General features: G+C 38.9%; 1 protein-coding gene across 4 annotated transcripts in view; it reads left to right on the top strand.

Moving 5' to 3' along the window:
• Positions 1–362: 362 nt before the first annotated feature.
• The window catches only part of CCDC68 (coiled-coil domain containing 68), a 43,077-nt gene continuing 21,062 nt past the window's right edge, over positions 363–22,377 (top strand). Inside the window, exons 1-6 of one of the 4 annotated variants that reach the window (XM_019722023.2) lie at positions 363–538; positions 12,476–12,571; positions 15,222–15,346; positions 16,474–16,560; positions 19,825–19,965; positions 20,981–21,106. In XM_019722023.2, the coding sequence (XP_019577582.2) occupies positions 15,230–15,346; positions 16,474–16,560; positions 19,825–19,965; positions 20,981–21,106 (471 nt within the window). In that variant the 5' untranslated portion in view covers positions 363–538; positions 12,476–12,571; positions 15,222–15,229. Of the gene's footprint in view, positions 539–6,702; positions 6,925–12,475; positions 12,572–15,217; positions 15,347–16,473; positions 16,561–19,824; positions 19,966–20,980; positions 21,107–22,377 lie in introns of those variants that run through there. The other 3 variants (XM_019722016.2, XM_074339944.1, XM_074339943.1) reach the window with 3 other exon arrangements.

The raw sequence follows: 22,377 nt of genomic DNA on the forward strand, positions 1-22,377 counted from the left end.
ATGTACCATGGTAACGTAAAACGTGAATATGAGGGACAGACAGCTGCGCGGTTTAGGGAACTTTGTTCTATCTCTGCAAATTTTTCGTAAATCTAAAAATACTCCAAATAACAAAGTTTAATTATAAAACAACAAAAGTAAAAGTTTATGAACTTCAAACAGAACCTTCTTTAGAAGCAGCAGCAACTAGCCCTCATATTCCTACTGCGGGGTGCAGTGCTCGGGACTTGTGTGTTGAGGGTGCAGGCAGCGCACCCCGGGTGCGTGGAGCAGGGCGTGCGCGTCCCAGCGTGGCAAGAGCCAAGCTCCTCCCCGGAGCCGTCCCGGCGCCGGACTCTGCCCCGGGTGCGCCCTGCGAGGCGGAGCCCAGCCCGCCAGCCGCGGAACCACCATTGGTCCGGAGCAGCCGATCCAGGCGAGAGGCCGGAAAGCCGAGGGGAGGAGCAGAGCCGGGACCCCGCGCGCGCTGAGCGCCCTCCGTGGGAGGTGAGCGCTGGAGATCTGCGGCCCCTGCGGCGGGCCCCACGTCACCCCCCAGGTGAGTGGGTGTTTAGGTGCCGCTGGAGCCGGTCCTTCATCGCAGATCATTGCATCAAGGGCACGTCCCTGTGAACAGGTCCTTGGAGAGGAGCGTATTCCTCTCGGATTCCCCGGGCGAGAAGTTTCTGCTCGTCTAGGAAGACAAGGAGTTGCCTTTCCCAGAGAAAGCATAACCCCTCCTTAGCCCCAGGCACAGCTGATTATTTAGGTTGCTGTTATGCAGTCGCTTTGCCGGGGGTCCCTGCGATTTCTGCTTGCTCAATTCCGAAGCCGTGGAGAAAGCCCTTCGGGAAAACTTACTGTCATCTGTGAACCCCCGCGTCGTGGCTTTGAAAGGTCACAGGGCCCAGAATTCTTAAGAGCACAAACGAATGAATGAAGGTGGTTCTCTTGCCCTTCATTCATTGGTTCTGGCTTCTATAGCTACAGGTGTAGCAAAAGAAGAACAGCTCAGTGGCTGACAGTTTTCTGCTGTCGTGGGATGTTACAGCTGGAAATTCCAGAGCCCTAGGCAATTGTGCAAAGGTGCAGTGTTATGTTACTGAAAGGATGGTACAGGACCGTGCAAGGGTAGATTTTAGACTGGATGATGATATGCGTGTGATTTTCAGCCTTCTTCGGAAGGAAAAAAAAAGTACAGAAAGAATATAAGGATTGGAAGAAGCAATTAGCTCCCAACATAAGTGAAGTTGTGTCTCTTCAGCATTAGACTATAGCTGTTTTGTTTTAGGAATCCAAACCTCCTTTACTTTCTTGGTATTTATAGACTAGATGATGTGTGGAAATGCAAAAGGGAATCACTGTATTCTGCGTCGGCAATAGGGCAAACGTAATCTGCCTTTTTTATTTTACCTGATGCTATTAAATATTCAGTTCTGCGGAAGTCTGGTTTTTCAGAAATTTGAGCTGAGCTGGAGTCTCAGGTACCCTGGCTGACACAATTGGTGCTGTTGTTTCCTGTTGCTAGACTGTCTACCTCCCCCCAACCCCTCCATCACTCAAAGAGTGAAGATCTCTGACACACAACAAAAGAATTTGTGCTTAGCTGAGGCTAGGAATGCTCTTGCAGTGGCTCCACAATTTATGGAACAAATGAAAACAGTTCCCACTTTCTGTGATGCAGGCAAACTTCATAAGAAGTTTTGTGATTTGCTAAATAACTTAAACCTGGGCTAATTAAAAAGAGGCTTTTGAAATACAGACACTATTTAAGTTGTATTGTTCACCTTTATGATTTTGTGAATTATTACAGGCATGTTATTTGTTAGCTTATTGATTTAAATGTGCTGGACAACAGTGGGCATGAGTTGTAATCCAAATTCTGGCCAAAGACGAAAAATATGTTAGATTTGCCCAAAATTGAAAAATGAGGTGCATGTTTATTTGCTTGGGATAAGGACTGATAAGGGAAAGAATTAAAGATTTTGGAGGCAATTTTAAAACCTTTTAAAAGTAGTTTGTTTCAAATCCTTATGAAGTGAGATATTTACATTAAAATTATATGGCCATGTATTGATTGAAAAAACTTTATGATGGCAAAATGTTACTATCTAATAACATAGTTAAGTCAGTTTACATTTTACTAAGCATGAAATCTACACATGTTCAGAAAACAAAAGCATGGATGTGTTTCCATTCAGTTTTAGGAAACATTTGGTGCATCTGGATTTCGGGCCAATGTATGCGTTCATTGAACCAATATTTATTGAGCTCCTATTGTGCAGGACACTATGTTCTGTGTTGGAGACACAAGGGGATCTGGACCTGTGTAAATAAGACACATTCCCATCCTCATGGAATTTACACCACATTGGAAACTTCCAGGACGCAGGAGACTATAGATTAGGAACACATCAGTGATCATCCATCAGGTTTGACAATGACTGAAACTAGATTTTCAAATCATATACCGTCTTACACTGATTTAAGTAGTCAAATCTAAAAACTGTAAAGGAACTTACATGTTACTCGGGTCAATGGCTTTCTCTTTTGCTTAGTTGGGGATGAGCTTAGGAATCATGTGTTCTGGGTTTAATATTATGAAATATTGATATATTAAATTTAAAATTACTAAATACCACCTTGAGGCAGATTAAATAAACACTAAACTTGTACTGGCTGTCAGTAATTTAGGGGGAAATGAATGGAAAACTTCAAATCAAGAAAATTCTATCAAATTATTTTTTCCTCTAGATTGGAAAACTATGACTACAATTATATTTTACCACAGAGAAGAGAGACTTTAATCAAGGCATTTTTGCTTTTCTTTTCTTTTTTCCCCCCGTTTTTAAAAGCAGCTTTATTAGAGGTATAGTCTACATAGCATAAAATACATTCAAGTGTACAATTCAATGATTTTTAGTAAGTTTATGGAGTTGTGCAACCATCACCCTAATCCAATTTTAGAACATTTTCATGATCCCAAAAAGATGTCATGTGCTTGTTTGCAGTCACTTGCTAGTCTCACTCCCAGCTCCAGGCGTCCACTAATCCTTCTGTCTCTTTAGTTAGACTTTTCTGGACATTTCATACAAATGGAATCATACAATATATGGTCTTTAGCGTCTGGCTTCTTTCACCTAAAGTAACGTTTATTCAGGTTGTAGCATGTGTCTGTAGTGTGTTCCTTTTTTATTGCTAACTAATATTCATTCCACTGTGTGACTTTACTACATTTTTGTTCACCAGTTGGTGGGCATTTCTGCAATTGCACTTAAGTGGTAAGACAGATACATTGGTCTAGCTTCCGGGGTAACATAATTTGAAAATAACTGATAGAAGCCAACCTTTCATGTATATTTATGAAAAATATATTCCTGGTATGGATTACTGATATTTACTGAATGTGACATAGCTGTGATCTTTCCAAGATACTCCCATGAATATTGTAAATAGTAAGTAAACACTGTGCAGATAAAAAGAACCATCAGTCATTTAGTATTCTTGGTTGGGCTTGGAAGGTGTTTAATTCTTGACATTAATATTTGTAAAGAGCATACTTTTTCTTTGCTATATATATATTTTTTTTGCAAATGACATGCATTCAGAGTGGGGGGATTTTGAATGATTGTTTGACCTGACAGTGATAACTGAAGTACTAAAAACACAAGTGCTTCTTAATTAACATAATTTAATGGTATACTTAACATAAAGCATGAATCACCTGTAGCCTTTAGCCAAAATGTAGAAGGGAGTGCATCTGGATTTATGTGCTTTTACTTTTATTATTCTGTGGTTTCTATGACTCTACTAATGAATGAAACCAATATAACTGTTTCTGTATTTACAATATCAGGCACTGGTTTGATCTCTTAGATCAGAGAAAAATCCATAATGGAAGAAATGACACTCCTTTTTTCTCTGGGGCCTTATTTGGAGCTAGACCAAAATCATAAATTATTGAAGTTCCTGTGAAGCAGTACTAGGTTTCTGTGTGTAGTCTGGAGAACAAAGCAGGTAAGAACATTGTAACACTGCAAAAGCTTTGACTTTGCGTGTACCTCTCTTAGCAATCAGGAACCTTGAACAGCAGTTCAATCCGAGCTGTTTTCTTACACACCCCCATTTACCCGGCTTTGTGCCAACTACTATACGATCGATGAATTCTTAAGAGGTTACACTTGACAACCTATGTTTAAAGATCCCCTTAGGGAGATTTCTTTAGTTGAGTAGAAGCCCTTCCATAAATGTTGGTAGATTCTGTGAAACTAATGAGAAGACAATGTGTCTCTGAATGCCTGTAAGTTACTACTGAAATTGTAAGTTCCTATTGGGGAAAAAAAGAGCATTCCCATAATTTGAAGGTCTCAGTTTATTGACAACTGAGAATGCGAAGGATTTTGTCTCTAAACTTCTAAAATTTGAAAACAAGAGAGACTAAGTTAAATAATATAGTTTCCAAAGCTGACTGTGCTCAGTTTCTCTGCTTAAAATATCAGAACAACTTGCTATAATAAAACCCCTGGGTGGGAGGGAACACTACTGTTTTGATGATATCTGTGTTCAGATGAACTGATCATTCTTCTTTTTAACTTGGTAAGGGTTTGAAAATTTCTAGAACAGGTGTATTTTTCTAGTCATACACTGACAATTTCATTCCAAATGTCTCCTAAGAGTCATATACTAATTACAGGAATCCAGTTGCTTCCTCACTTTCATGCACTTTGAACTTGGAGTGGATGTGCTCCCCAGAAAGAAGGCTCCATCAGCATTGAGCTGTAAGCATCGTCTCGTGATTTTGCTGAGCTCACTCGCTCATCACTCATGTAAACATGATGTGGCATAAGGAACTTGTGTTTTACCCACAACCGAAGCTGTTTCTCACCCTTGTATCTTTCGGTCATCTCCTGGAGTTTGGTAGGATGATACCCTCAGATTGGTCTGACATCTTCCTGGCCTGGTAGGGTGGGCAGAGTCAGCGGCGAAGCTCAGAGTCAGGGCTGCTTCAGGTGGTGGCCACCCTGATAGATTTTGTAGCCACCCATCAGATAGTCTACAGGCAAATGGGCAACTGTGAAGGATAAAAACAGTTACGCATCTAGGAAATGATTAGGAGGCAGGAGTAGATGAGATAAGGCATTCTAGGTTCATGTATTAGGTTTCAATTTTGTTGTTGCGAATATTCTTATATACTTCTTATATATTCCCTCCTACTTTTCCACCTTAGTAAATAATAAATGTGATTAACTTTTTTAAGGTGTGTAAGATGTACCCTTGTTTCTGTCACCATATTGAATGTCAGGCTTCATTGACGATGCTTGTAGCAGCAACAGTTCTACCTACTTTTCAGTAAATAGCCCAGTTACCTCCTTTTTCACAATCCTGATTCCATCGCTGTTTTTTGCCATTTACACTTTTGGGGTGGCGTTGGGGTCGGCAATGCTTTGAATGGAGAAAAATCCAGCTAATTGTGGATTCCAGTTAGTTCTGATAAAGTTAGTGAAGGTCCTTGGATTTTGAAATCTCAGTAGTACTTTGCTTTTTCTGCTTTTTCTGGGTACTGTTGGATTATCATTTTTAAAATAAGAGTATGTAAATTCGCCCTTTTTAGTGTAGAGTTCTGGAAGTTTTGACAAATGGTTATAGTTGTGGAACCACCAGCACCAAGATACATCACTCCCCACCGAAAAAAGCCCCATGTCCCCTTTGTAGTTAGCCCCTCTCCCACTCCTGGCCCCAGGTAACCACTAATCTGTTTTCTGCATAGTTTTGCATTTTCTAGAATGTCATCTAAATGGAGTATGTGGCCTTTCGGATTTGGCTATTTCAGTCAGCATAATGCATTTGAGATTCATCCATCTTGTTGTTTGTATCCGTAGTTCATTCTTTTGTATCGATGAGTAGAATGCTCCTGTTAATGAATATTTGAATTTTTCCCAGTGTTTGGCAATCATAAACATTCGCGTTTTATGGAACGTGAACTTTCATTTCACTTGGGTAAATACCTAGGAGTGGGACTGGTAGGTTATATAGTGTGTGCTTAACTTTACAGGAAACTGCCCAACATGGTGGCACATTTGTATTTCCAGCAGCAACAGGCCGGAGTTCCAGCTGGTCCACATCCTCACCCACACTTGGTATTGTCTGTCCCCCTCCCCTGCTGGATAATTTTTTTAAATGAAACAAATTAGGTTGAAGCTAAAATATTCCAGGATGAGTTTAGGACGCTATAGCTATTTTGCAAATGCCTGAGCATTTTACTCTTAAAATATTTTATCAAACCATAAAAGACATTTTCCAAAAGGTCTCCTTTCTTATAAATGTTACAAATGGCTGAGATACATGTCATTGACAACTGCTTCTTTTCATATTTTCTTCACTGACAAGTCATTGAGTCGACTGAGGTCAAAGCAAAAGGAATGACTGACTGATGGGCGGGGAGGGAGAGGAATGGTGAGGGGACAACTGAGCTTATCATTGACACTTTCAAATGATGTCCTATAAGCAAATGTCCACATATAAATATTTCATATTCTTTGAATGTGTACTATGGATCACATTCTCCGCTGAGCACTTTTAATCCCCATGAACTCTGTGAGGAAGTTAATATTGTCATCTAAATTTTTCAGTTGAGGAAACTGAAGCCTGGGGAACATTAAAAATGTTCCCAAGGCCACCCAGCTAGTGGGCAGGAGAACAGAGCCTTGTGAACAGCACCAACCTGGGATGAAGCCCCCATTTTTAAGCCATAAAGCCATACTACCTCTGTTCCTGGAATAAATCTATTCAGACAACAAGATCTGTTCAGGCTTCTGAAGGACACACCTGGGAGCTCACAGCAGGAGTTGTTTGGAAAACAACTTGGAAAACCCTGATTACTAAACTAGCTTGTGCCCAAGACACTGAACTTAGAAATCCGTTCAGAATGCCACAGGAGGCAAAGTGGTAAGTTGGAAATAGCCGTGGACTCATGGGTTGGGATCCACGACCATCATTAACTTAATTTTACTAGCTGTCTTTGCTGAATTATGTCGAGCCTCATTTCCTCATCTGTAAAATGGGAACAATAACGCTGACACCGCAGGTGTTTGTGGGGTTTATTAAAGGCAGCATACCCCAGTCTGCATGTGGGGACACAGACCAGATCCTGCGCCCTCCTCCCCACTCTTCCCCAGTGGAAAGGGAGTCATATGATTTACACCCTTTGTAGTTTAGTTGCTCTACTGGGCACTGAGTGAAACCTTATGCTTTTTCAAAGTTTCAAATTATACCAATGAACTGTGTATAGATTATTTCATTACAAAGACTCCTGGATTTGAAGTCAATCTATCTGAATTCAGGTGATGAGGTCAATTTATGACCTTGAAAAACTTCTTATCACTTGTTTGTGATTGGGTTGCATTATATACACAGCGATAGATAGATATAAATTATAGATCTAGATAATAGGTATAGATATATGAGTAATAACTAAGCACAGTGTGTTATAATGATTACTTTTGACAATACATGGAAGTGACTTTTTGGTAAACGACAAAGGGCTTTGTCATCAGTCTATATTTATATATTGTGTTAGTACCAATATTTCAATCCTTTTTTTTCCCCCCAAACTAAATTGCTCTTATGTCATGTCTAAGAGCATTCAATAGCACTGGCTATGATATAAATATATGTGTGTATACAAATGAGTAGCATTTACAAATGATGCGATTACTTCAACTTAAAAAAAATCTTAGATCGTTACTTGAAAGCAGTGTTATGATGATGTGGGTTCAGGGTTAACATGCGTGTCTTTTGGGAATACTGTGCGTCCCTTGCAGGTACACTGCACTGTCACCTGAGATTTAGCCGGCTGACACTGGATGTCACCATTGTGCTGTATAATGTAGCAGCAGACCGGGTGGGCTCTTTAAGATTCAGGAGACGGTCAGTGTCTTCAAGGGTTTGGAGCTAGGTTAGCTTTTTTCCCCTCACATAACCTACTTGTAGCACTTTTATTGTAACTCACTTTTTCAGTTTCTACTGTCTAAGCTCTATATAATAGTGATCAAGAAGGATGCAACACTGTGCAATATTGTTAGCTCAAAACTGAGAAACTGAGAACTCAGAAACTGTGCCCAAACCAGTCAGAGCTCTTGGTTGCAAACCAGAGTAATTGACTGGCTCACTGAAGTAGAAAAGGAATTTACTGGAAGAAAATGGAGCAACATTCAGAATTGATGAGAAAACTCAGTTTGCAAATGGGAGAGTCCAGTGTGCTGGTACCTCAGCAAAGATGAGGCTGTAGGAAGAACAAGACAGAGTCCTTCTGGCATTGCCACTGGTCACTAGCTATCTCCACTGCTGTTCCTGCTGCTGGACATAAAGCATTGCCGTGTGCCAGCCTCTTTCCCTTCCCAGAACAATAACGCGGTTTTCACTGCCCCCTGCTTCCACAAGCCTGATAGCCAATCAATCCTTTACTGGCGTTTACAGGTTGGAGCACTCAGTTGGCTGAGTCTAGGTGTTGTACCTGTGCCCCAGCCCAAGGAGGGAGGAAGAAGAGGGAAGAGACCTTTCCTGCAAAGACTCATACAGATGGCGATTCCACATTACATATCTAGGAAGGAGATTCAAATGCTGGACAGCCAAACCATGCCAAGCATCCACCATGGTGCTGTCCAGTCAGCACCCACAGAAATGAGTCGAGACCACTGCGCGGTCAACTTTATGACCCCTTCTGTGGGTGACCTGGAGTCAGGTGCATATGCCTTGTTGCATCTTACAGCGTCCCAGACTTCCCTATATCCTGCCTTTCCTTTCACCCTAAGGGAGCCTTACTAGCCAGGATGAGACCTGCTTTAAGTGGCTAAAGAGACAGCTCCTTAGGCAAATTGGAGGTCATAAGTTCCAGACTATTAAAAAAAAAAAAAAAGAAAATCCGTGCTACCTACATTAAAAGAAAAAGAAAAGTAGGCTACAGTGCGTTCCTACTGTAAGCAAGTCTCAGCCTCTGCTGTTGCTTTCCCCTTTGCATGGAATCCTCTTCCAGATGGCCACAGGGCCTCAGCTCCTGTTAGTCAAGTCTTTTGCCTCAGTGCCACCTCTTCAGATTGTCCTCTCACCACCCATCACCTCCTGTTATTCTGTTACCCTGCTCTGCTTTTCTTCATGACACTTGTCACCACCTCTCACTAGGTTCCCTGTATATTTATTGTTTTGTTTATGTCTTTCTCTCTCTGTACTGCAAGTCCCATGAAGGCAGGGTCTCTGGTTCACTTCTGTGGCCACGACTCCTAAGGTAGCTGTTTTCAATAAATATTTAATATATGAATGAATGAATCAGGGTTAAGTAAAGGAAGGAAACAACTTGGTTAGAACCTCTAGAATATAAACAGTGCCTATAATTAGTATCCTAAGGCTGCTACGACAAAGTACCACAGAGTGGCTTCAACACAGTCATTTCTTGTCTCACAGTTCTGGAGGCTGGAAGTCCAAGATCAAGGTGTTGGCATGGTTGGTTCCTTCTGAAGGTTTTGAGGGATAATTTGTTCCATGCTTCTCACGTTCTAGCTTCTGGTGGTTTCCTGGCAATCTTTGGCGTTCCTTGGCTTGTAGAGGGGTCACCTGGATTACTGCACATGGCGTTCTCCCCATGTGCATGTCTGTGTCCAAAATTCCCCTTTTTATAAAGACACCAGTCATACAGAATTGGGGTTTACCCTACTCAGGTACGGCCTCGTTTAACTAATCTGTAGGGATCCTGTTTCTAAATAAGGTCACATTTTGAGGTATTGGGGGTTAAGACTTCAACATATGAATGGGAGAGGGGATAAACCCATAACAGCGCCTTATATGTGTTTATTGTATAATGGTTCAGCCATTCTTCTGTCATTAAACAGAGAAGTAGGTTTAGCTACGTTATTCTGGGTACCCAGAGATGTATTGGTTTATCACAATTCACAGTAATGTGTAAGAATTGCTTTGTAAACTGTAAACTATTCCTTAGATGTTAGCATAATCATTTGGGCACGTTGATGAATTATTGATGCATTCTCAAGAAAGAACCCATTCCATGGATTTGCTCGTCTTAAAATCCCCCAAAGCAGATTTTCTTTTATAGCCCAAATCAATCTGTAGACTGTTTAAAATATTACCTGGTTCGTCTCTATCACTCAGACTGCTTGTCAGCAGTAATTATGGAGAACGGTTTCAGATTTTATTTACTCATTTGACAAATATGCAAATCATTTATCATGTGCTAGGCACTGTTATAAGTGCTTGACAGATGTTAACTCACAATTCCATGTGGTTTATTATTTGTCTTATTAATAATTAATTTATAATTTATATTAATATCTGAATTTTACTGATAAGGAAACTGAGGCACAGAGAGGTTAAGGAACTTGCCCAAGGTCACACAGCCACTAAGTAGCAGAGTCAAGCCATGAATCTAGGTTGTCTAGCTCCAAACCTTTGATGTGTAGACTATTCTTTCTTCACTTTTAGTCTCATGGAAAAATTCACTGTGTGACTGAATAAAACAGAGCTGCTTTGGTTCAAGCTGAGATGGCAAAGACCTATCTGCTCAGCACCTCCCATTCCCGTGGGAGCCCTGTTTGAAAAGCCCGGAACTAGGAAATAACACCTCTTGGAGTGATGCCACTTGTAAGCTGTCTTCAAACCACTCTAGTATAAAACAAATAAAATTCTTTTCTCACTTTAATTAACTGATTGTGTTTTGTTTTGAAAAATTTATCTGCCTAATCTACTTCTGGCAGAAATAAAATGCTAAGATGGATTTTCCCCAGGATAGTAATGCCATATGGCAATTTGGACTTTGCTAGCTGAAGTTCCCCTTGGGTTTCTTTATACAAATCAAGGACTGTGGTTGTAAAAGTTTTCTGAACCAAGAAGAGAAATGGAATGTGATTTTGTATGAATATACTTTACAACCAGATAGTCATGAACTCTGCTATGGGCTGCTTATCTTCTGTGGTTATTAATAATATAAAATAATAACAGCAACAATATTAATAGTTACAGTCCACTGAGTGCCTTCTGCCACCAAGAATTTAAAAAAACAAACCAAACCCCTCATTTTTTACAACTCTAGGTGTCACCACCCCTATTTTACAGATTTGTAAGTCAAGGCTAAGATTTTATGGAACTTCTTTAAGATGGCCCATTGCTGAGTGGAGGGGTTAGACTGTTTTGAGAAACAGCAGTGATTAAGGAGCAGCATTTCTTGATATTAAGAATAAAAGACACGAAAGAGGATATACAGAGGGTGCCAAAAAATATATACACACATTTTAAGAAAGGAAAAAACTGTATTAAATTTGTAATACTCAATATATATTGATAACAAAAGACGAACACAAGTCATGTGTATAAATTTTTTTTTGGCATGCCCGATATTTTCAGGTGTACGACAGAGTCCCAATGAGATTTTCAAATTGTGAAAGACTGAGAATGCAGTGGGATCCATCCTCAAGAGTAATTACTTCCTGTGATGAGATAGATGCCTCTTATTGTTTGTTAAGTTACACAATGTGTAACATGCTAAAAAGAAAAAAGAAGGTAAATCAATCAAATGGGACCATAGCTTAAGGGGGACTGAACTGGAGAACAAAACCCAACTCAGACCAAATTGATTTCTTGCTTTCCCACTGGTTTTGCTCTGACCCCCGTCACGCCCTAACCCAGGAGAGCAAACTTTTTCTGTAAGGGACCAGATAGTAAATATTTTAGACATTGCTTGCCACTTGTTTTCTCTGTCACAGCTACTCAACTCTGCTGTTGTAGTGCCAAAGCAGCATAGACGCTACGTAAATGAATGGCCATGGTTAGAGTAAAAATTCATTTATGGAAATTGAACTTAAACTTCATATAATTTTCAAGCGTCACGAAATGTTTTTTTGTGGGGTTTTTTTTTGGTGTTTTGTTTGTTTGTTTGTTTATTTGTTTATGTGAACAGTTAAAAAGAATGTTAAGAGCCATTCTTCTTAGATCATGGGCTGTCCAAACAGATAGGAAGCCAGCTTGGGCTCCTGGGCCATGGTTTGCTGACCACCTCTCTAGCCTGACCACCCCCTTTTGGTTTCCAAACACATTGCTGATTGTCTCTATGGCTGTTTTACTCTGAGCGTTTAAATGTTGTTTTGGACCAAGAGCTTAATCCAGAAGAGACTTCAGAAGACCCAGTAACAGAAGTACTTCCACTCGGCATTCTGTAGAAACAGACTTGCAGAGCTGTGGCTGCCAAATCAACTTTATCCGAAACCAATAGAAGCCGTAGTGGCTGTCTAAGAGGATTTATAATAAAATGGAAAATTCTTGGCATACTCTTTCAACTTCATCGAAGATTAAAGGATAAATGCAAAACTCTGAGTTAGTTATCCCCAGAAGCTATCTAGTTTTAAAGTGATGCCAGTAAATTTGAAAATTCTTTGTGTGTTTTAACACCATGGATCATTGCTAAATTTTAAATATTTCTGTTGTTTTTTCTCACTAGAGAAGCCAGCCTTCATGTGATGGAAACACCCTTGAACCTGGTGTCCAAAAGTCACAGGTTTCAGTCTCAGCTCTGTTAGTTTTACTGTGATCTTGGGTAAGTAAACATCACCTGTGGGAGTCTTCACTTCCTTATCAGTAAAATGAGATTAATAGTCCTCCCTCACAAGGCTTTTTATTTTATTTATTATTTGAACTCTACTACTTCTTACGGAAATTTCACACCCAAACAAAATAAGTAGAGCAGTGTAAGGAACCCCATGTGCCCTTGCCCAATTTTCACAATTCCCTGAATTTTGCCCAAACTTCTTTCATCTTTACCCCACCCCATTGCTCCTCTTTATTAGAGTATTTTAAAGCAATTCCAAATGCAATCCTATTTCACCTGCAAATAATTCGCTATATATGACTAACAGACAAGATCTTTATTTAAAGAATGTCATGATTTCGCTATCATACCTAGCAAAATTACAGTTATTCTTTCACCTCATGTATTACCCAGGCAGTGCTAATGTTTCCCTAGTTGTCTCAAAAATGTCTTTGTATAGCTGGTTTATTTGAATCAGGAGCCAAAGAAGATTCATGTATTGCATTAGGTCGTGTGTCTCTTAAGACTTAATTCATGGCAGTTTTTCTTCTCTTCTTCCTATCTTTCTTCATATAATTAATTTGTGGAAGGAGCTAGTTATTTGTCCCATAAAATTTCACGTAAATCTGGATTTGGCTGATTGCAACCTTTACCCTGTAGAGTCATTAAACATCATCCTCTTTTTCAGATACAGGCTTGATTAGATTCAAGCCTACTTTAAAAAAAAAAAATCGTATTTCATAGGTGATGCTTTCTACTTGTGATTGTACCATATCCAGAGGACAAAATATCTGGTTGTCGCTTTTTAACGTGTGTCAAGACCGATTAGTAGGGTTCTTCAGGTGAATACATACTTCATTAAGCTCTCACCTAATGTTTTTAGCACCAATTGATAAACTGTTGCTTAGATCCATTACTTCATAAGGGGTTGAAAATTGTAGGTTTTCTAATTGTATCAATCCCTTTGGGTTTGTTAGCAAGAATTCTTTTGAAAAAATTCCCTCATCAACTATTTGATCACCATGAAATACAGTTCATACAGGAAAGGCAACACAAATGCTTGTTGGTGTTCCCTTCACCCCTTTTTAGGGCTAATATTTAGTATAATGGTGGCCTGTCTCCATTGAGTTAGACCATGAGGATTGGTGGTGGTGGGGTGGTGGTGATGGTGGTGGTTTTTTCTCCTATCATCATAAATTTCGATATGTTTTCAGCCCCTTACAGTTATTTCTCTTCAGGTTGGTTTTTATGTGTTATTCAAGTAGTATTTGATTACCTTTTTGCTTTCTGATATGATAACATATCTCAGGTTTGCTTTATACATTTCCTGTCCCAGATCTAAATCACTCAAGAAGCCTGGTTTCTTTTTAGTAGAAAATGGTATACTGAGACCACAGTCTAGACACTAAGAATATTAATTGCTATTTTTTAGTGGATAGATCTAGAATATACATTTTAAAGGAAAACAAATCATTATTTTACACTCATAATTTTAGTTCAGATTATAAGGTTTTTATGCAACATTTTTGGTTCTAATTTGTATATATTTTCCTCTTATGCTAAAAATCCTGTTCTTAATGACATTAAGACAATGACTTCTCGGTTTTATCATGCATTCATTGGGTGAGTGCAGACACGTGTGTGCTAACACACATATAATAATTTCAAAATAGCAATACCGATGTTTCCGTTAACAAGACTATTACTAGGTGTAGTTTAAGGTGATTTTGCTATTATTTTTGTCATAGTACACTGGGATAAATAGTTCCTGATGTGTGTTTTAAACTCACTTCAAATAATTCGTATGGACATCCTACCAACTTGATATACAGATATTTATTTCTTATTTTGGAGAATTTTATTTTTTTCATTTTAATTTAGTTTTATTTTATAATTAGGTAAAATAATTACATTGTTCAATGTCAAAACTATAAATCACAGATTGTCCCCTTCCATCCATCCCTCCCTTCTTATAGAAATTATGATACAATATGTCCCTTTCTGCACTGTGCGTTTTCATTGAACAATACATCCTTAAGAAGAGTCCATAGCAGTAGGTGGTTTATTCAACCAGTCTACTTTTTGGAGGCATTTGGACTTTCCCAATCTTTTACTATTACAAATAAGTTTCAGTAAATGGTCTTTATAGGCTATTGAGAGTTAAATAAAATGCAATATATTAAAGATCTGTCTTAACTATAAAGTGATCTACATGCATGTATATATATGTATGTAAGTAATATAGAGATGATTTTATTATAATTATTTTAGTTCCACAGAAATTTACTAAGCACTTACAATATGCTGGAATATAAAGGTGAAAGTGATATACTCCTTACTCTTGAGGTTTTACAGTCTAATATAATGTGGAATGAAAATAAAAATTTTCTGGGAGGGGGGGATAAAAAAAGAAAAATTTTCCATATTTCCTTAGATAATTTTTAAGTTTCTAATCAATAATTGTTTTAGCTGGTGTTATTTTTACATTAAATTAATTCCTGGATTTATGGATATATATAGATGTCAATCATTTATAATATTTTCTACTGTACAGTATTGGATTAGAATGCTAGTACAGAGCTTCTTGCAGTTTACAAACCCTATAATCATATCATCAAAGTTAGTGTTGTCTAACGGATTTGTGTTTTCCTAAAGACAGAGTTCACGATGGCAACAATAACCGTGACCACAGAAGTGCCCCCAAGGGGTAAGACAGAAGATAATTCTGCCTTGTATGAGTCCACATCCGCTCACATTATTGAAGAAACCGAATATGTGAAAACGGTATGTGGGTGCCACACATCACGTTAGTATGATTTTTTAAAAGTAAAATCTAGTATAGATGGGGGGACTTGGTTTCTCCCTCCGTAGAACCTGAGAGGAAGAGCAGACCTGGTTTGGCAAAAAATAATCTTGATAGCTGACATTTAAACACATGTTGAGCATTTTCTCTTGAGGATATGAACCCCTGTTCCGACCCTTGCAGTAAAATTGAATAATGGGCAAGGAGAGTTTGAAACACCTGTCAGGACTTAATTTGTCCCACACTATTCACCACTGCATTTCCAACTGTTTTATATCATTTCTCAGTTGTTTCATGAGTTGGTGCTGTGTTCCCTCGTAGATGTTTGCATTTCCTGCTGAGTGCCTGTCTCTCCTTCGCTTGTTCCTTCTTACAGTTCAGGGTTGCTATTGCCAATGACTACGTGTAAGCATATTCCTTCATTAAAAACCTGAAATTCTATGAGAACCCAATGATAATGGCTGAGAAAAACATATATTCATATGAACTGTTTCTCAGAACAGATGGAAAAATTTGGACATGGGTACTTTGTAACATTCAGATCTATGGATTCATCTTAGAGTGTCTTGTAATTCCGTAGGTCACAAAGGCGTGGGACTTATATTTTATGCATAAATTTGTATGATTTCCACTTAGTAATTATTCTATAGTAATTACTAAATAGTAAGTATTCTCTAGTAATTACTAGGTAGTAATTATTTTGTAGTAATTACTAGATAGTGATTATTTTGTAGTGATTACTAAACAGTAATTGTATTATAGTAATTACTAAATAGTAAATTAGTGCTAAATTACTATATAGAAAAAATAGAACTAAATAGAATTAGATACTAATTGCTAAATAGTAATTATTTTGTAGTATAATATTCATTTAGATTATATTTTAGGTTTGACTGAGAAAGAGTTATAAAGACCAAATGCTCATTTTCTGCAATCCAGATAATATTAGCCTAAATGCAAGTTAGGTTGATGGTAATTATTTAAGTCTGAGATCAATATATATGTACTATTTTCTAGATAAATTCAGTGCACTGCTGCTGGTATAGAGAAAAAAAAGTATTTGGCATTAAATGCCTTAAAAAAAAACAACATATTTTTTTTCTTCTAGATTCGTACTACTCTGGAAAAGATCCGAAATCAAATGTTTAAAGATGAAACAGGACATAACAGTATAAAGCACAAACTAGATGCAAAGGTAATGAATTTATCAAAATGTACCACTTTTATTTCTTCAGTAAATAAACATAAAGCCATACAGACTGTATTTAAGTAACTTTTTTGATAATTCTTAAATTATTCTTGGAAGCTTTGAACGATGAGTATTAAATATTTTGTCATTATCTAAAGATGTTAATGGGCATATGTATGAAATATTTAACCACAGATGTCATTAGTAGGATCGGATTGGAATGACCAGACCTTACTTGAATATTTTAAACTGGGCTTACTTTTCTAAAGTATATGGGAAGATATCGGCCCAGCCAAGATACATGGCAGCAACATTTCCCAATGATAGACAAAGATACAAACTTTTAGGCTCACCTGGGCCACACCAGTGGAAACACAGTTGAAGCCATTAGGCCAAGTGATCAGACAGCTGATAAGGTTAAAGGCACCCCTTCCTCTGCAACCAGCCTTGTTTTCTTAAAGTTAAGCACTCTGCACTTAACCTTGTCTGGATTATGTCACATTAAACTTTATCTAATCCAAGTGCATCTTGTCAGTGTCAGTCTTATCCACTCTTGAATATGGCCAAGGTCCACTAGCCGAAGGTATGATGCATAGACACAGTCTCCTTGAATCATCCTCAGGCCCCCAAACTAACACAACTAGCTCCAATTGTTTTACGTGTCCTGAAACTGGAAAAAAGGTTAATATTTGTGACTGATGGGAAAGATTAAAAATTCAGTTTTGGTTATATTGATTGCCTCCTAGAACTCCAACTGGTGTTTTCTCCTGGGCGGCTGGATATCTGATTCTGGAGTTGAGAGTAGGAATCTAGGCTAGAAGGTCCAGGCTACAGGATAGAGATTTGGGGAGTAAGGACGGTACTTTAACTTCTGAAACTGGAGGAGATCACCAAGCATGTGAGTGTGGATAGAAATGAGAGAAAATCTAAGCACCAAGTCCTGAGATTTCCAACATTTAGATGTTGGGAGAAGAGGAAAAAGCATCCCAGGAGCCTGAGAAGACAGGCTCATGGATTAGGAGGAAAGACAGGAGAGAATGGAGTCACTGAAGACACGTGAAAAAGGGCTTTAGAAAGGGGGGAGGGGCCTCTGTGTCAGACAGTGTCCATGGGTCAAGTAAGTTGAAGACTGAACATTGACCATTGGGAATAACAATGGGGAGGTTTGGGGGACCTGGATAGGAGTAGCTTCTTACGAATGGAGATGAATTGTGTTGCCAGTGTGTCTGCTTGGCCATCTCAAACCACAGAATGTTAGCAGACAAACTGAGCACCAAAAATCAGCTCCTCCCCCTTCAGTATCTAGGCAGCATTGCTGTAGGGACTTATCCATAATGATCTAGGGCTCTACTGTTATAGAACCAAAGTCTGTATGCCCGATGCTTCGAAAGGCCAAAACTCAAAATGTCAGAATTTGGAGTAAGGAAAAACTTATTGCTTGAGAAGTCGCCAACTGAGAAGACAGGAGACCTAGTGGTACCTCAAATCCATCTTCAAAAAATACAGAGTTCAGGCTTCTTTTATGGCAATGGGAAGGGCAAGAGGTGATTGACAACCACAGACATCTAGGCACCAGCAGGGGTCTGAGAAGATTGTGAAACTTCTTTGTTCCTAGTCTGTGGACTCTAGTTGATGTGAGTCAGGTCACAAGGTTTCTGCAGAATCTTTGATAAACATCCATGATTTTCTGTACATACTTCCCTCATGTCCTCTGGAGAGGCACTGTCTGGTAAGAGGCTAACACTGAAACGGCAAGTAGAATTCCTCTAATGATTAGCGTGTCCATAGGCAAGAAGCTAAGGCCCTGGAAACAAAGCAGGCTTGAACAAGGTGGAGTCGGAGAGACTGAGCATTTCACTCTGTTATACTGCTACTCACAACAGTCCCAGCAGCATCAGCTGCATCAGGGAGCTTGTTAGACATGCAGCAGCTAGAACTGCACCCTGGAACTCTGAATCAGAATTAGCATTTTAACCACATCTATCGTTAAGTAATTCCTATGCATGTTAAAGTTTGAGAACACTGACCTATGACCTTTGTAGCTATCTACCACAGCCGGTAATCTACCTTCTACAAGAGTCTTTTGCTCAAGTATTCTTTAACCAATAAAAAATGAAAATAATGCCTGCTCTGTCTATGGAGAGTAAGAAGTATGCACTAAGGCCTGAAATAGAAAAAAAACAAAACCTTGACAGAATTATGATGACTGTATTATTTATATGCACTAATTTCTTTTAGTTATTTCTGTAAATGTACTCTGTCTATTGTACAGGAAAGGACATAGACTTTGCTGTTAAACAAACTTTGATTCTAATCCTAATTCTGGCAGTTGTTTTAAGTATAACCTTGAGCTTGTTAGTTAAACTTTCTCACCTTCCATTTCCTCATCTGTAGAATGGACATAGTGCCTACTAGTGTCCTGACAAGGAACTGGGTATAAAACATCTAAAAGATTACCTGGCCCATAATAGATGGTTAATAAGTAAAAGTTGTGATAGTTGTAGGGTAAGTGTAATTGTGTAGTCACTCCTTGGTCTGTCTTGAAATAATTGGGAAGATCAGAAAGAGCACAGGATGGACAACTAAGAGACTATATCCTGAGCTCCCCCACCCACTTGCTATGTAAACTTGGGCTCTGTCTCTCAGTTCTCGTGTCTGGGAAATTAATGTGGTTGAGTTAAATGGTTTCAAATTTCCTTTCTACTTCCACATTTCCTTGATTCCAGGTGACATTGATTTTATGCTCTAAGTGTATTTTCAATGAGCTGGAGTTTACACAGAATTACACTGGCAGTAACATTCAATTCTGACATCTCTGATTAGAAATTTAAAAGGGTGATTACAACAAAGCAGTACTGAACATTGAATATTATGTACTGTAACTATTAGATCTGATTATATTAGTGTTTAATGCAATATGACCAAAATGCATTTATGTCTATAACTTACATTAAAAAAAACAACACTGAACTTGTGGATATTACTTATTTCCTAAGAAGGACTTAATGGTATATTTAAAACTGTAGGCAATGTAAAAGACATGAAAGATGTACTTCTACATCTCTTAAGAATCTATTCAAATTTGAGCAAATATAGAGGCCAGCTGCTTCATTTTGAAGTCCCCATTGATATCTGATATTCCAAAGATGCATTTTATTTGTGCTTACCTGAATCTTTCTTGATATATGTAATACAGAGTGATAATTATTGTCAGAGTTTGTAGAGGAAGGGAAAAGGCAGGTCTGAGACTTAAATGTTTGTTCATTTCAGCACTGTGGAAGTATTCAGAATGGCGCTGACTCTGAAATGGATCCCTCTTGTTGCAGCCTGGATCTGCTCATGGAAAGGATAAAAGGAAAAGACCTACAGCTCTTAGAAATGAGCAAAGAGAATGAAGTATTGAAAATCAAGGTATGGCCATAGAAGGAATTTCTGATTTTGTATTTCAAGCCTTTGAGCCCATAGGATAGATATCTGGATCTGTGAAAGAAGACAACTAACTGCCACACGCAACCACAGACCTATACGGACGCTCACATACGTAGAGGAGCATTTTGACATTTCATCAATTAAATATCACTGTTTTATTTGGGGGCCTACTTGTATTATTAAAAAGATCTTACAAAAGTTCAATGGGTAAAAATCTTCAGTTGTGCAAGATAAATAAGTTCTGGGGGTCTGCTGTATGACATTGTACTTGTAGTTAATACTGTATTGTATGCTTGAAAAACTGTTAAGAGGGTTGGTCTCATGTTAAGTGTTCTTACTACAATAAATTTTTAGTTTTTACATATTTAATAAATATTAATTAGAGCAGTCACAGTCAAATGCCTTACTCTTTTGTTTCATGAATCTGTTGTTGGATACTTCCTATTTTCCATTTTTTACTCATTATATATACAGTCCTGCAATGGAATATCTTGGTAGGTAAATCTTTTCAGCCATCCTTGATTATTTCTTTAGGTGAAATCCTTGAAGGATTCATGACACTTTATCTTTATTGCCTTTACAATTCCAATTGTGTCTCAGTGCTATTTCAGGAAGAGACATCATTTAGTAGCACCATCGCGGACACTGATGATAAAATGCTTGCAAATGAGTGTACACGCTGATAGGGCACCATGGAATTCTTTGAAGGGTTCAGTCTATAAACTCAGGGCACTGAGGTGCGTGGAGCTCTGGTTTGGCCTGGCCAGGGCAAATCTGCCTATATGACAGTCCCACTACATAGGGGTTTCTCATTTTTCATTTTACCAGATAACAGCATCTTTTCTCCTGTCTCTTGTCTACAAGGAGCAAGGGGTACAACTACAGCTTCTTTGTTTTTAATTGCCCATCAAACTGTTCTGCCCTGAACTCTTTTTACTGTAAATGTCAAAACATGCACAGTGACCTTTTCTTTCTTTCTTTTTTTTTTCCCCCCTAGCTGGAAGCCTCCAGAGAAGCGGGGGCAGCGGCCCTGAGAAACACGGCCCAGAGAGTATTTGAAATCTATCAAACACAGTCTGAAGAAGTCAGAAATAAGCATGAGGACAGTAAACACTTACTCCAGGTACTCAGCTAGCAGCTTGTCTATTGGAGAACCGACCCCCAGTCATTCATATCCCTCGTTTTGGCGGAGTTAGATGTGAAACAAGCAGTGGCCACGTGACTTGGCAAGCCCTGGGAAGGCAGGGTGCCCATGTTCTGTGTGGATCAACCCCAACCCCTGCTTAGCAGGGTACCCAGAGCTTGCCAAGCTGCTGTCTTGCTACTCTTGCCCAGAGCCCTGCAGAGCACAGGCTTCTGGGAGACTGTGCCTCCCTGCCTAGAAGTCAGGGCTGTCCCAGGAGACAGTGCCAGTGATGGAGCTCATGGTTCTGCCTTTGACTACCTGGCTAACCCAGGTTGAGTCATTCTACCTCTTTGGGTTTTGATTTCCTGGTCTCTACAATGAACGAGTTGGGCTAGATAAATGGTTTCAGAATGGTTTGGGTCCTAGAATACACTTTTCAGATTAAACAAACAAAAACGTGTGTGTATGTGTACGTATATATTTTGAAATATACAAATGTTACATATTTCATATATACGCAAAAATATAAATTGAAAATATAAAAAAACATAAATACGTATATATGTGTATATATCATACACACCCACATATATGTTTGTTGTTTCTCTTTAAGTCTGAAGTATATAGTCTAGGACCAATAAAACTTTATCTGAAGAATATATTGTAGGACTGGAAAAGGAAAAATAAATATGTGAGTGTGGATGTGTGTGTGTTTGCCAAACCTCAAAACCGGGATACTCGTCCATGCTGGGGTGGGATGTTTGGATCTGTGAAGTGAGGCTTGTGTGGACCCTAGTGCCCTGTGTAAGTGGTGGCCCTGCAGGGACTGGCGTGCCCATGTCCCTGCCAAGGGACTCAGCCCCAGGCTGGAGTTGGCTGGTAGGAATGCCTACCTTATGTTTTCAAGGGAAGCCAGACATTTTGTTTTTCAACCATAAAATCTCAAGTTCTATTAAATACACATGAAAATGTGTGTGGGTGTGTCAGTTAGAAGTCAGCTGCGACACACCCAAGGGTGGCCTTTGGGCGGCCCCTTGAAGACTACCCTCCAGGGACAGCTACCTGCCCTGACACAGTAGGATCATTATTCTGCTTTTATGACACTTTCTCATTAAAAATAAAACATTTTTGACTTGAACAGATAAGATTTTATGTTTGTTCTAGATACATTTGGTGGACAAAAAGTCAAAAATGTTGCTTTTCTTAAATGAGTGTCTCTTTCTGATACCAGTTCACGTAGTATGGTTTATGGTAACAAATGTGAACAT

The sequence above is a fragment of the Rhinolophus sinicus genome, linkage group LG09, assembly GCF_036562045.2.
Source record: "Rhinolophus sinicus isolate RSC01 linkage group LG09, ASM3656204v1, whole genome shotgun sequence".
NCBI classification, from domain to species: domain Eukaryota; kingdom Metazoa; phylum Chordata; class Mammalia; order Chiroptera; family Rhinolophidae; genus Rhinolophus; species Rhinolophus sinicus.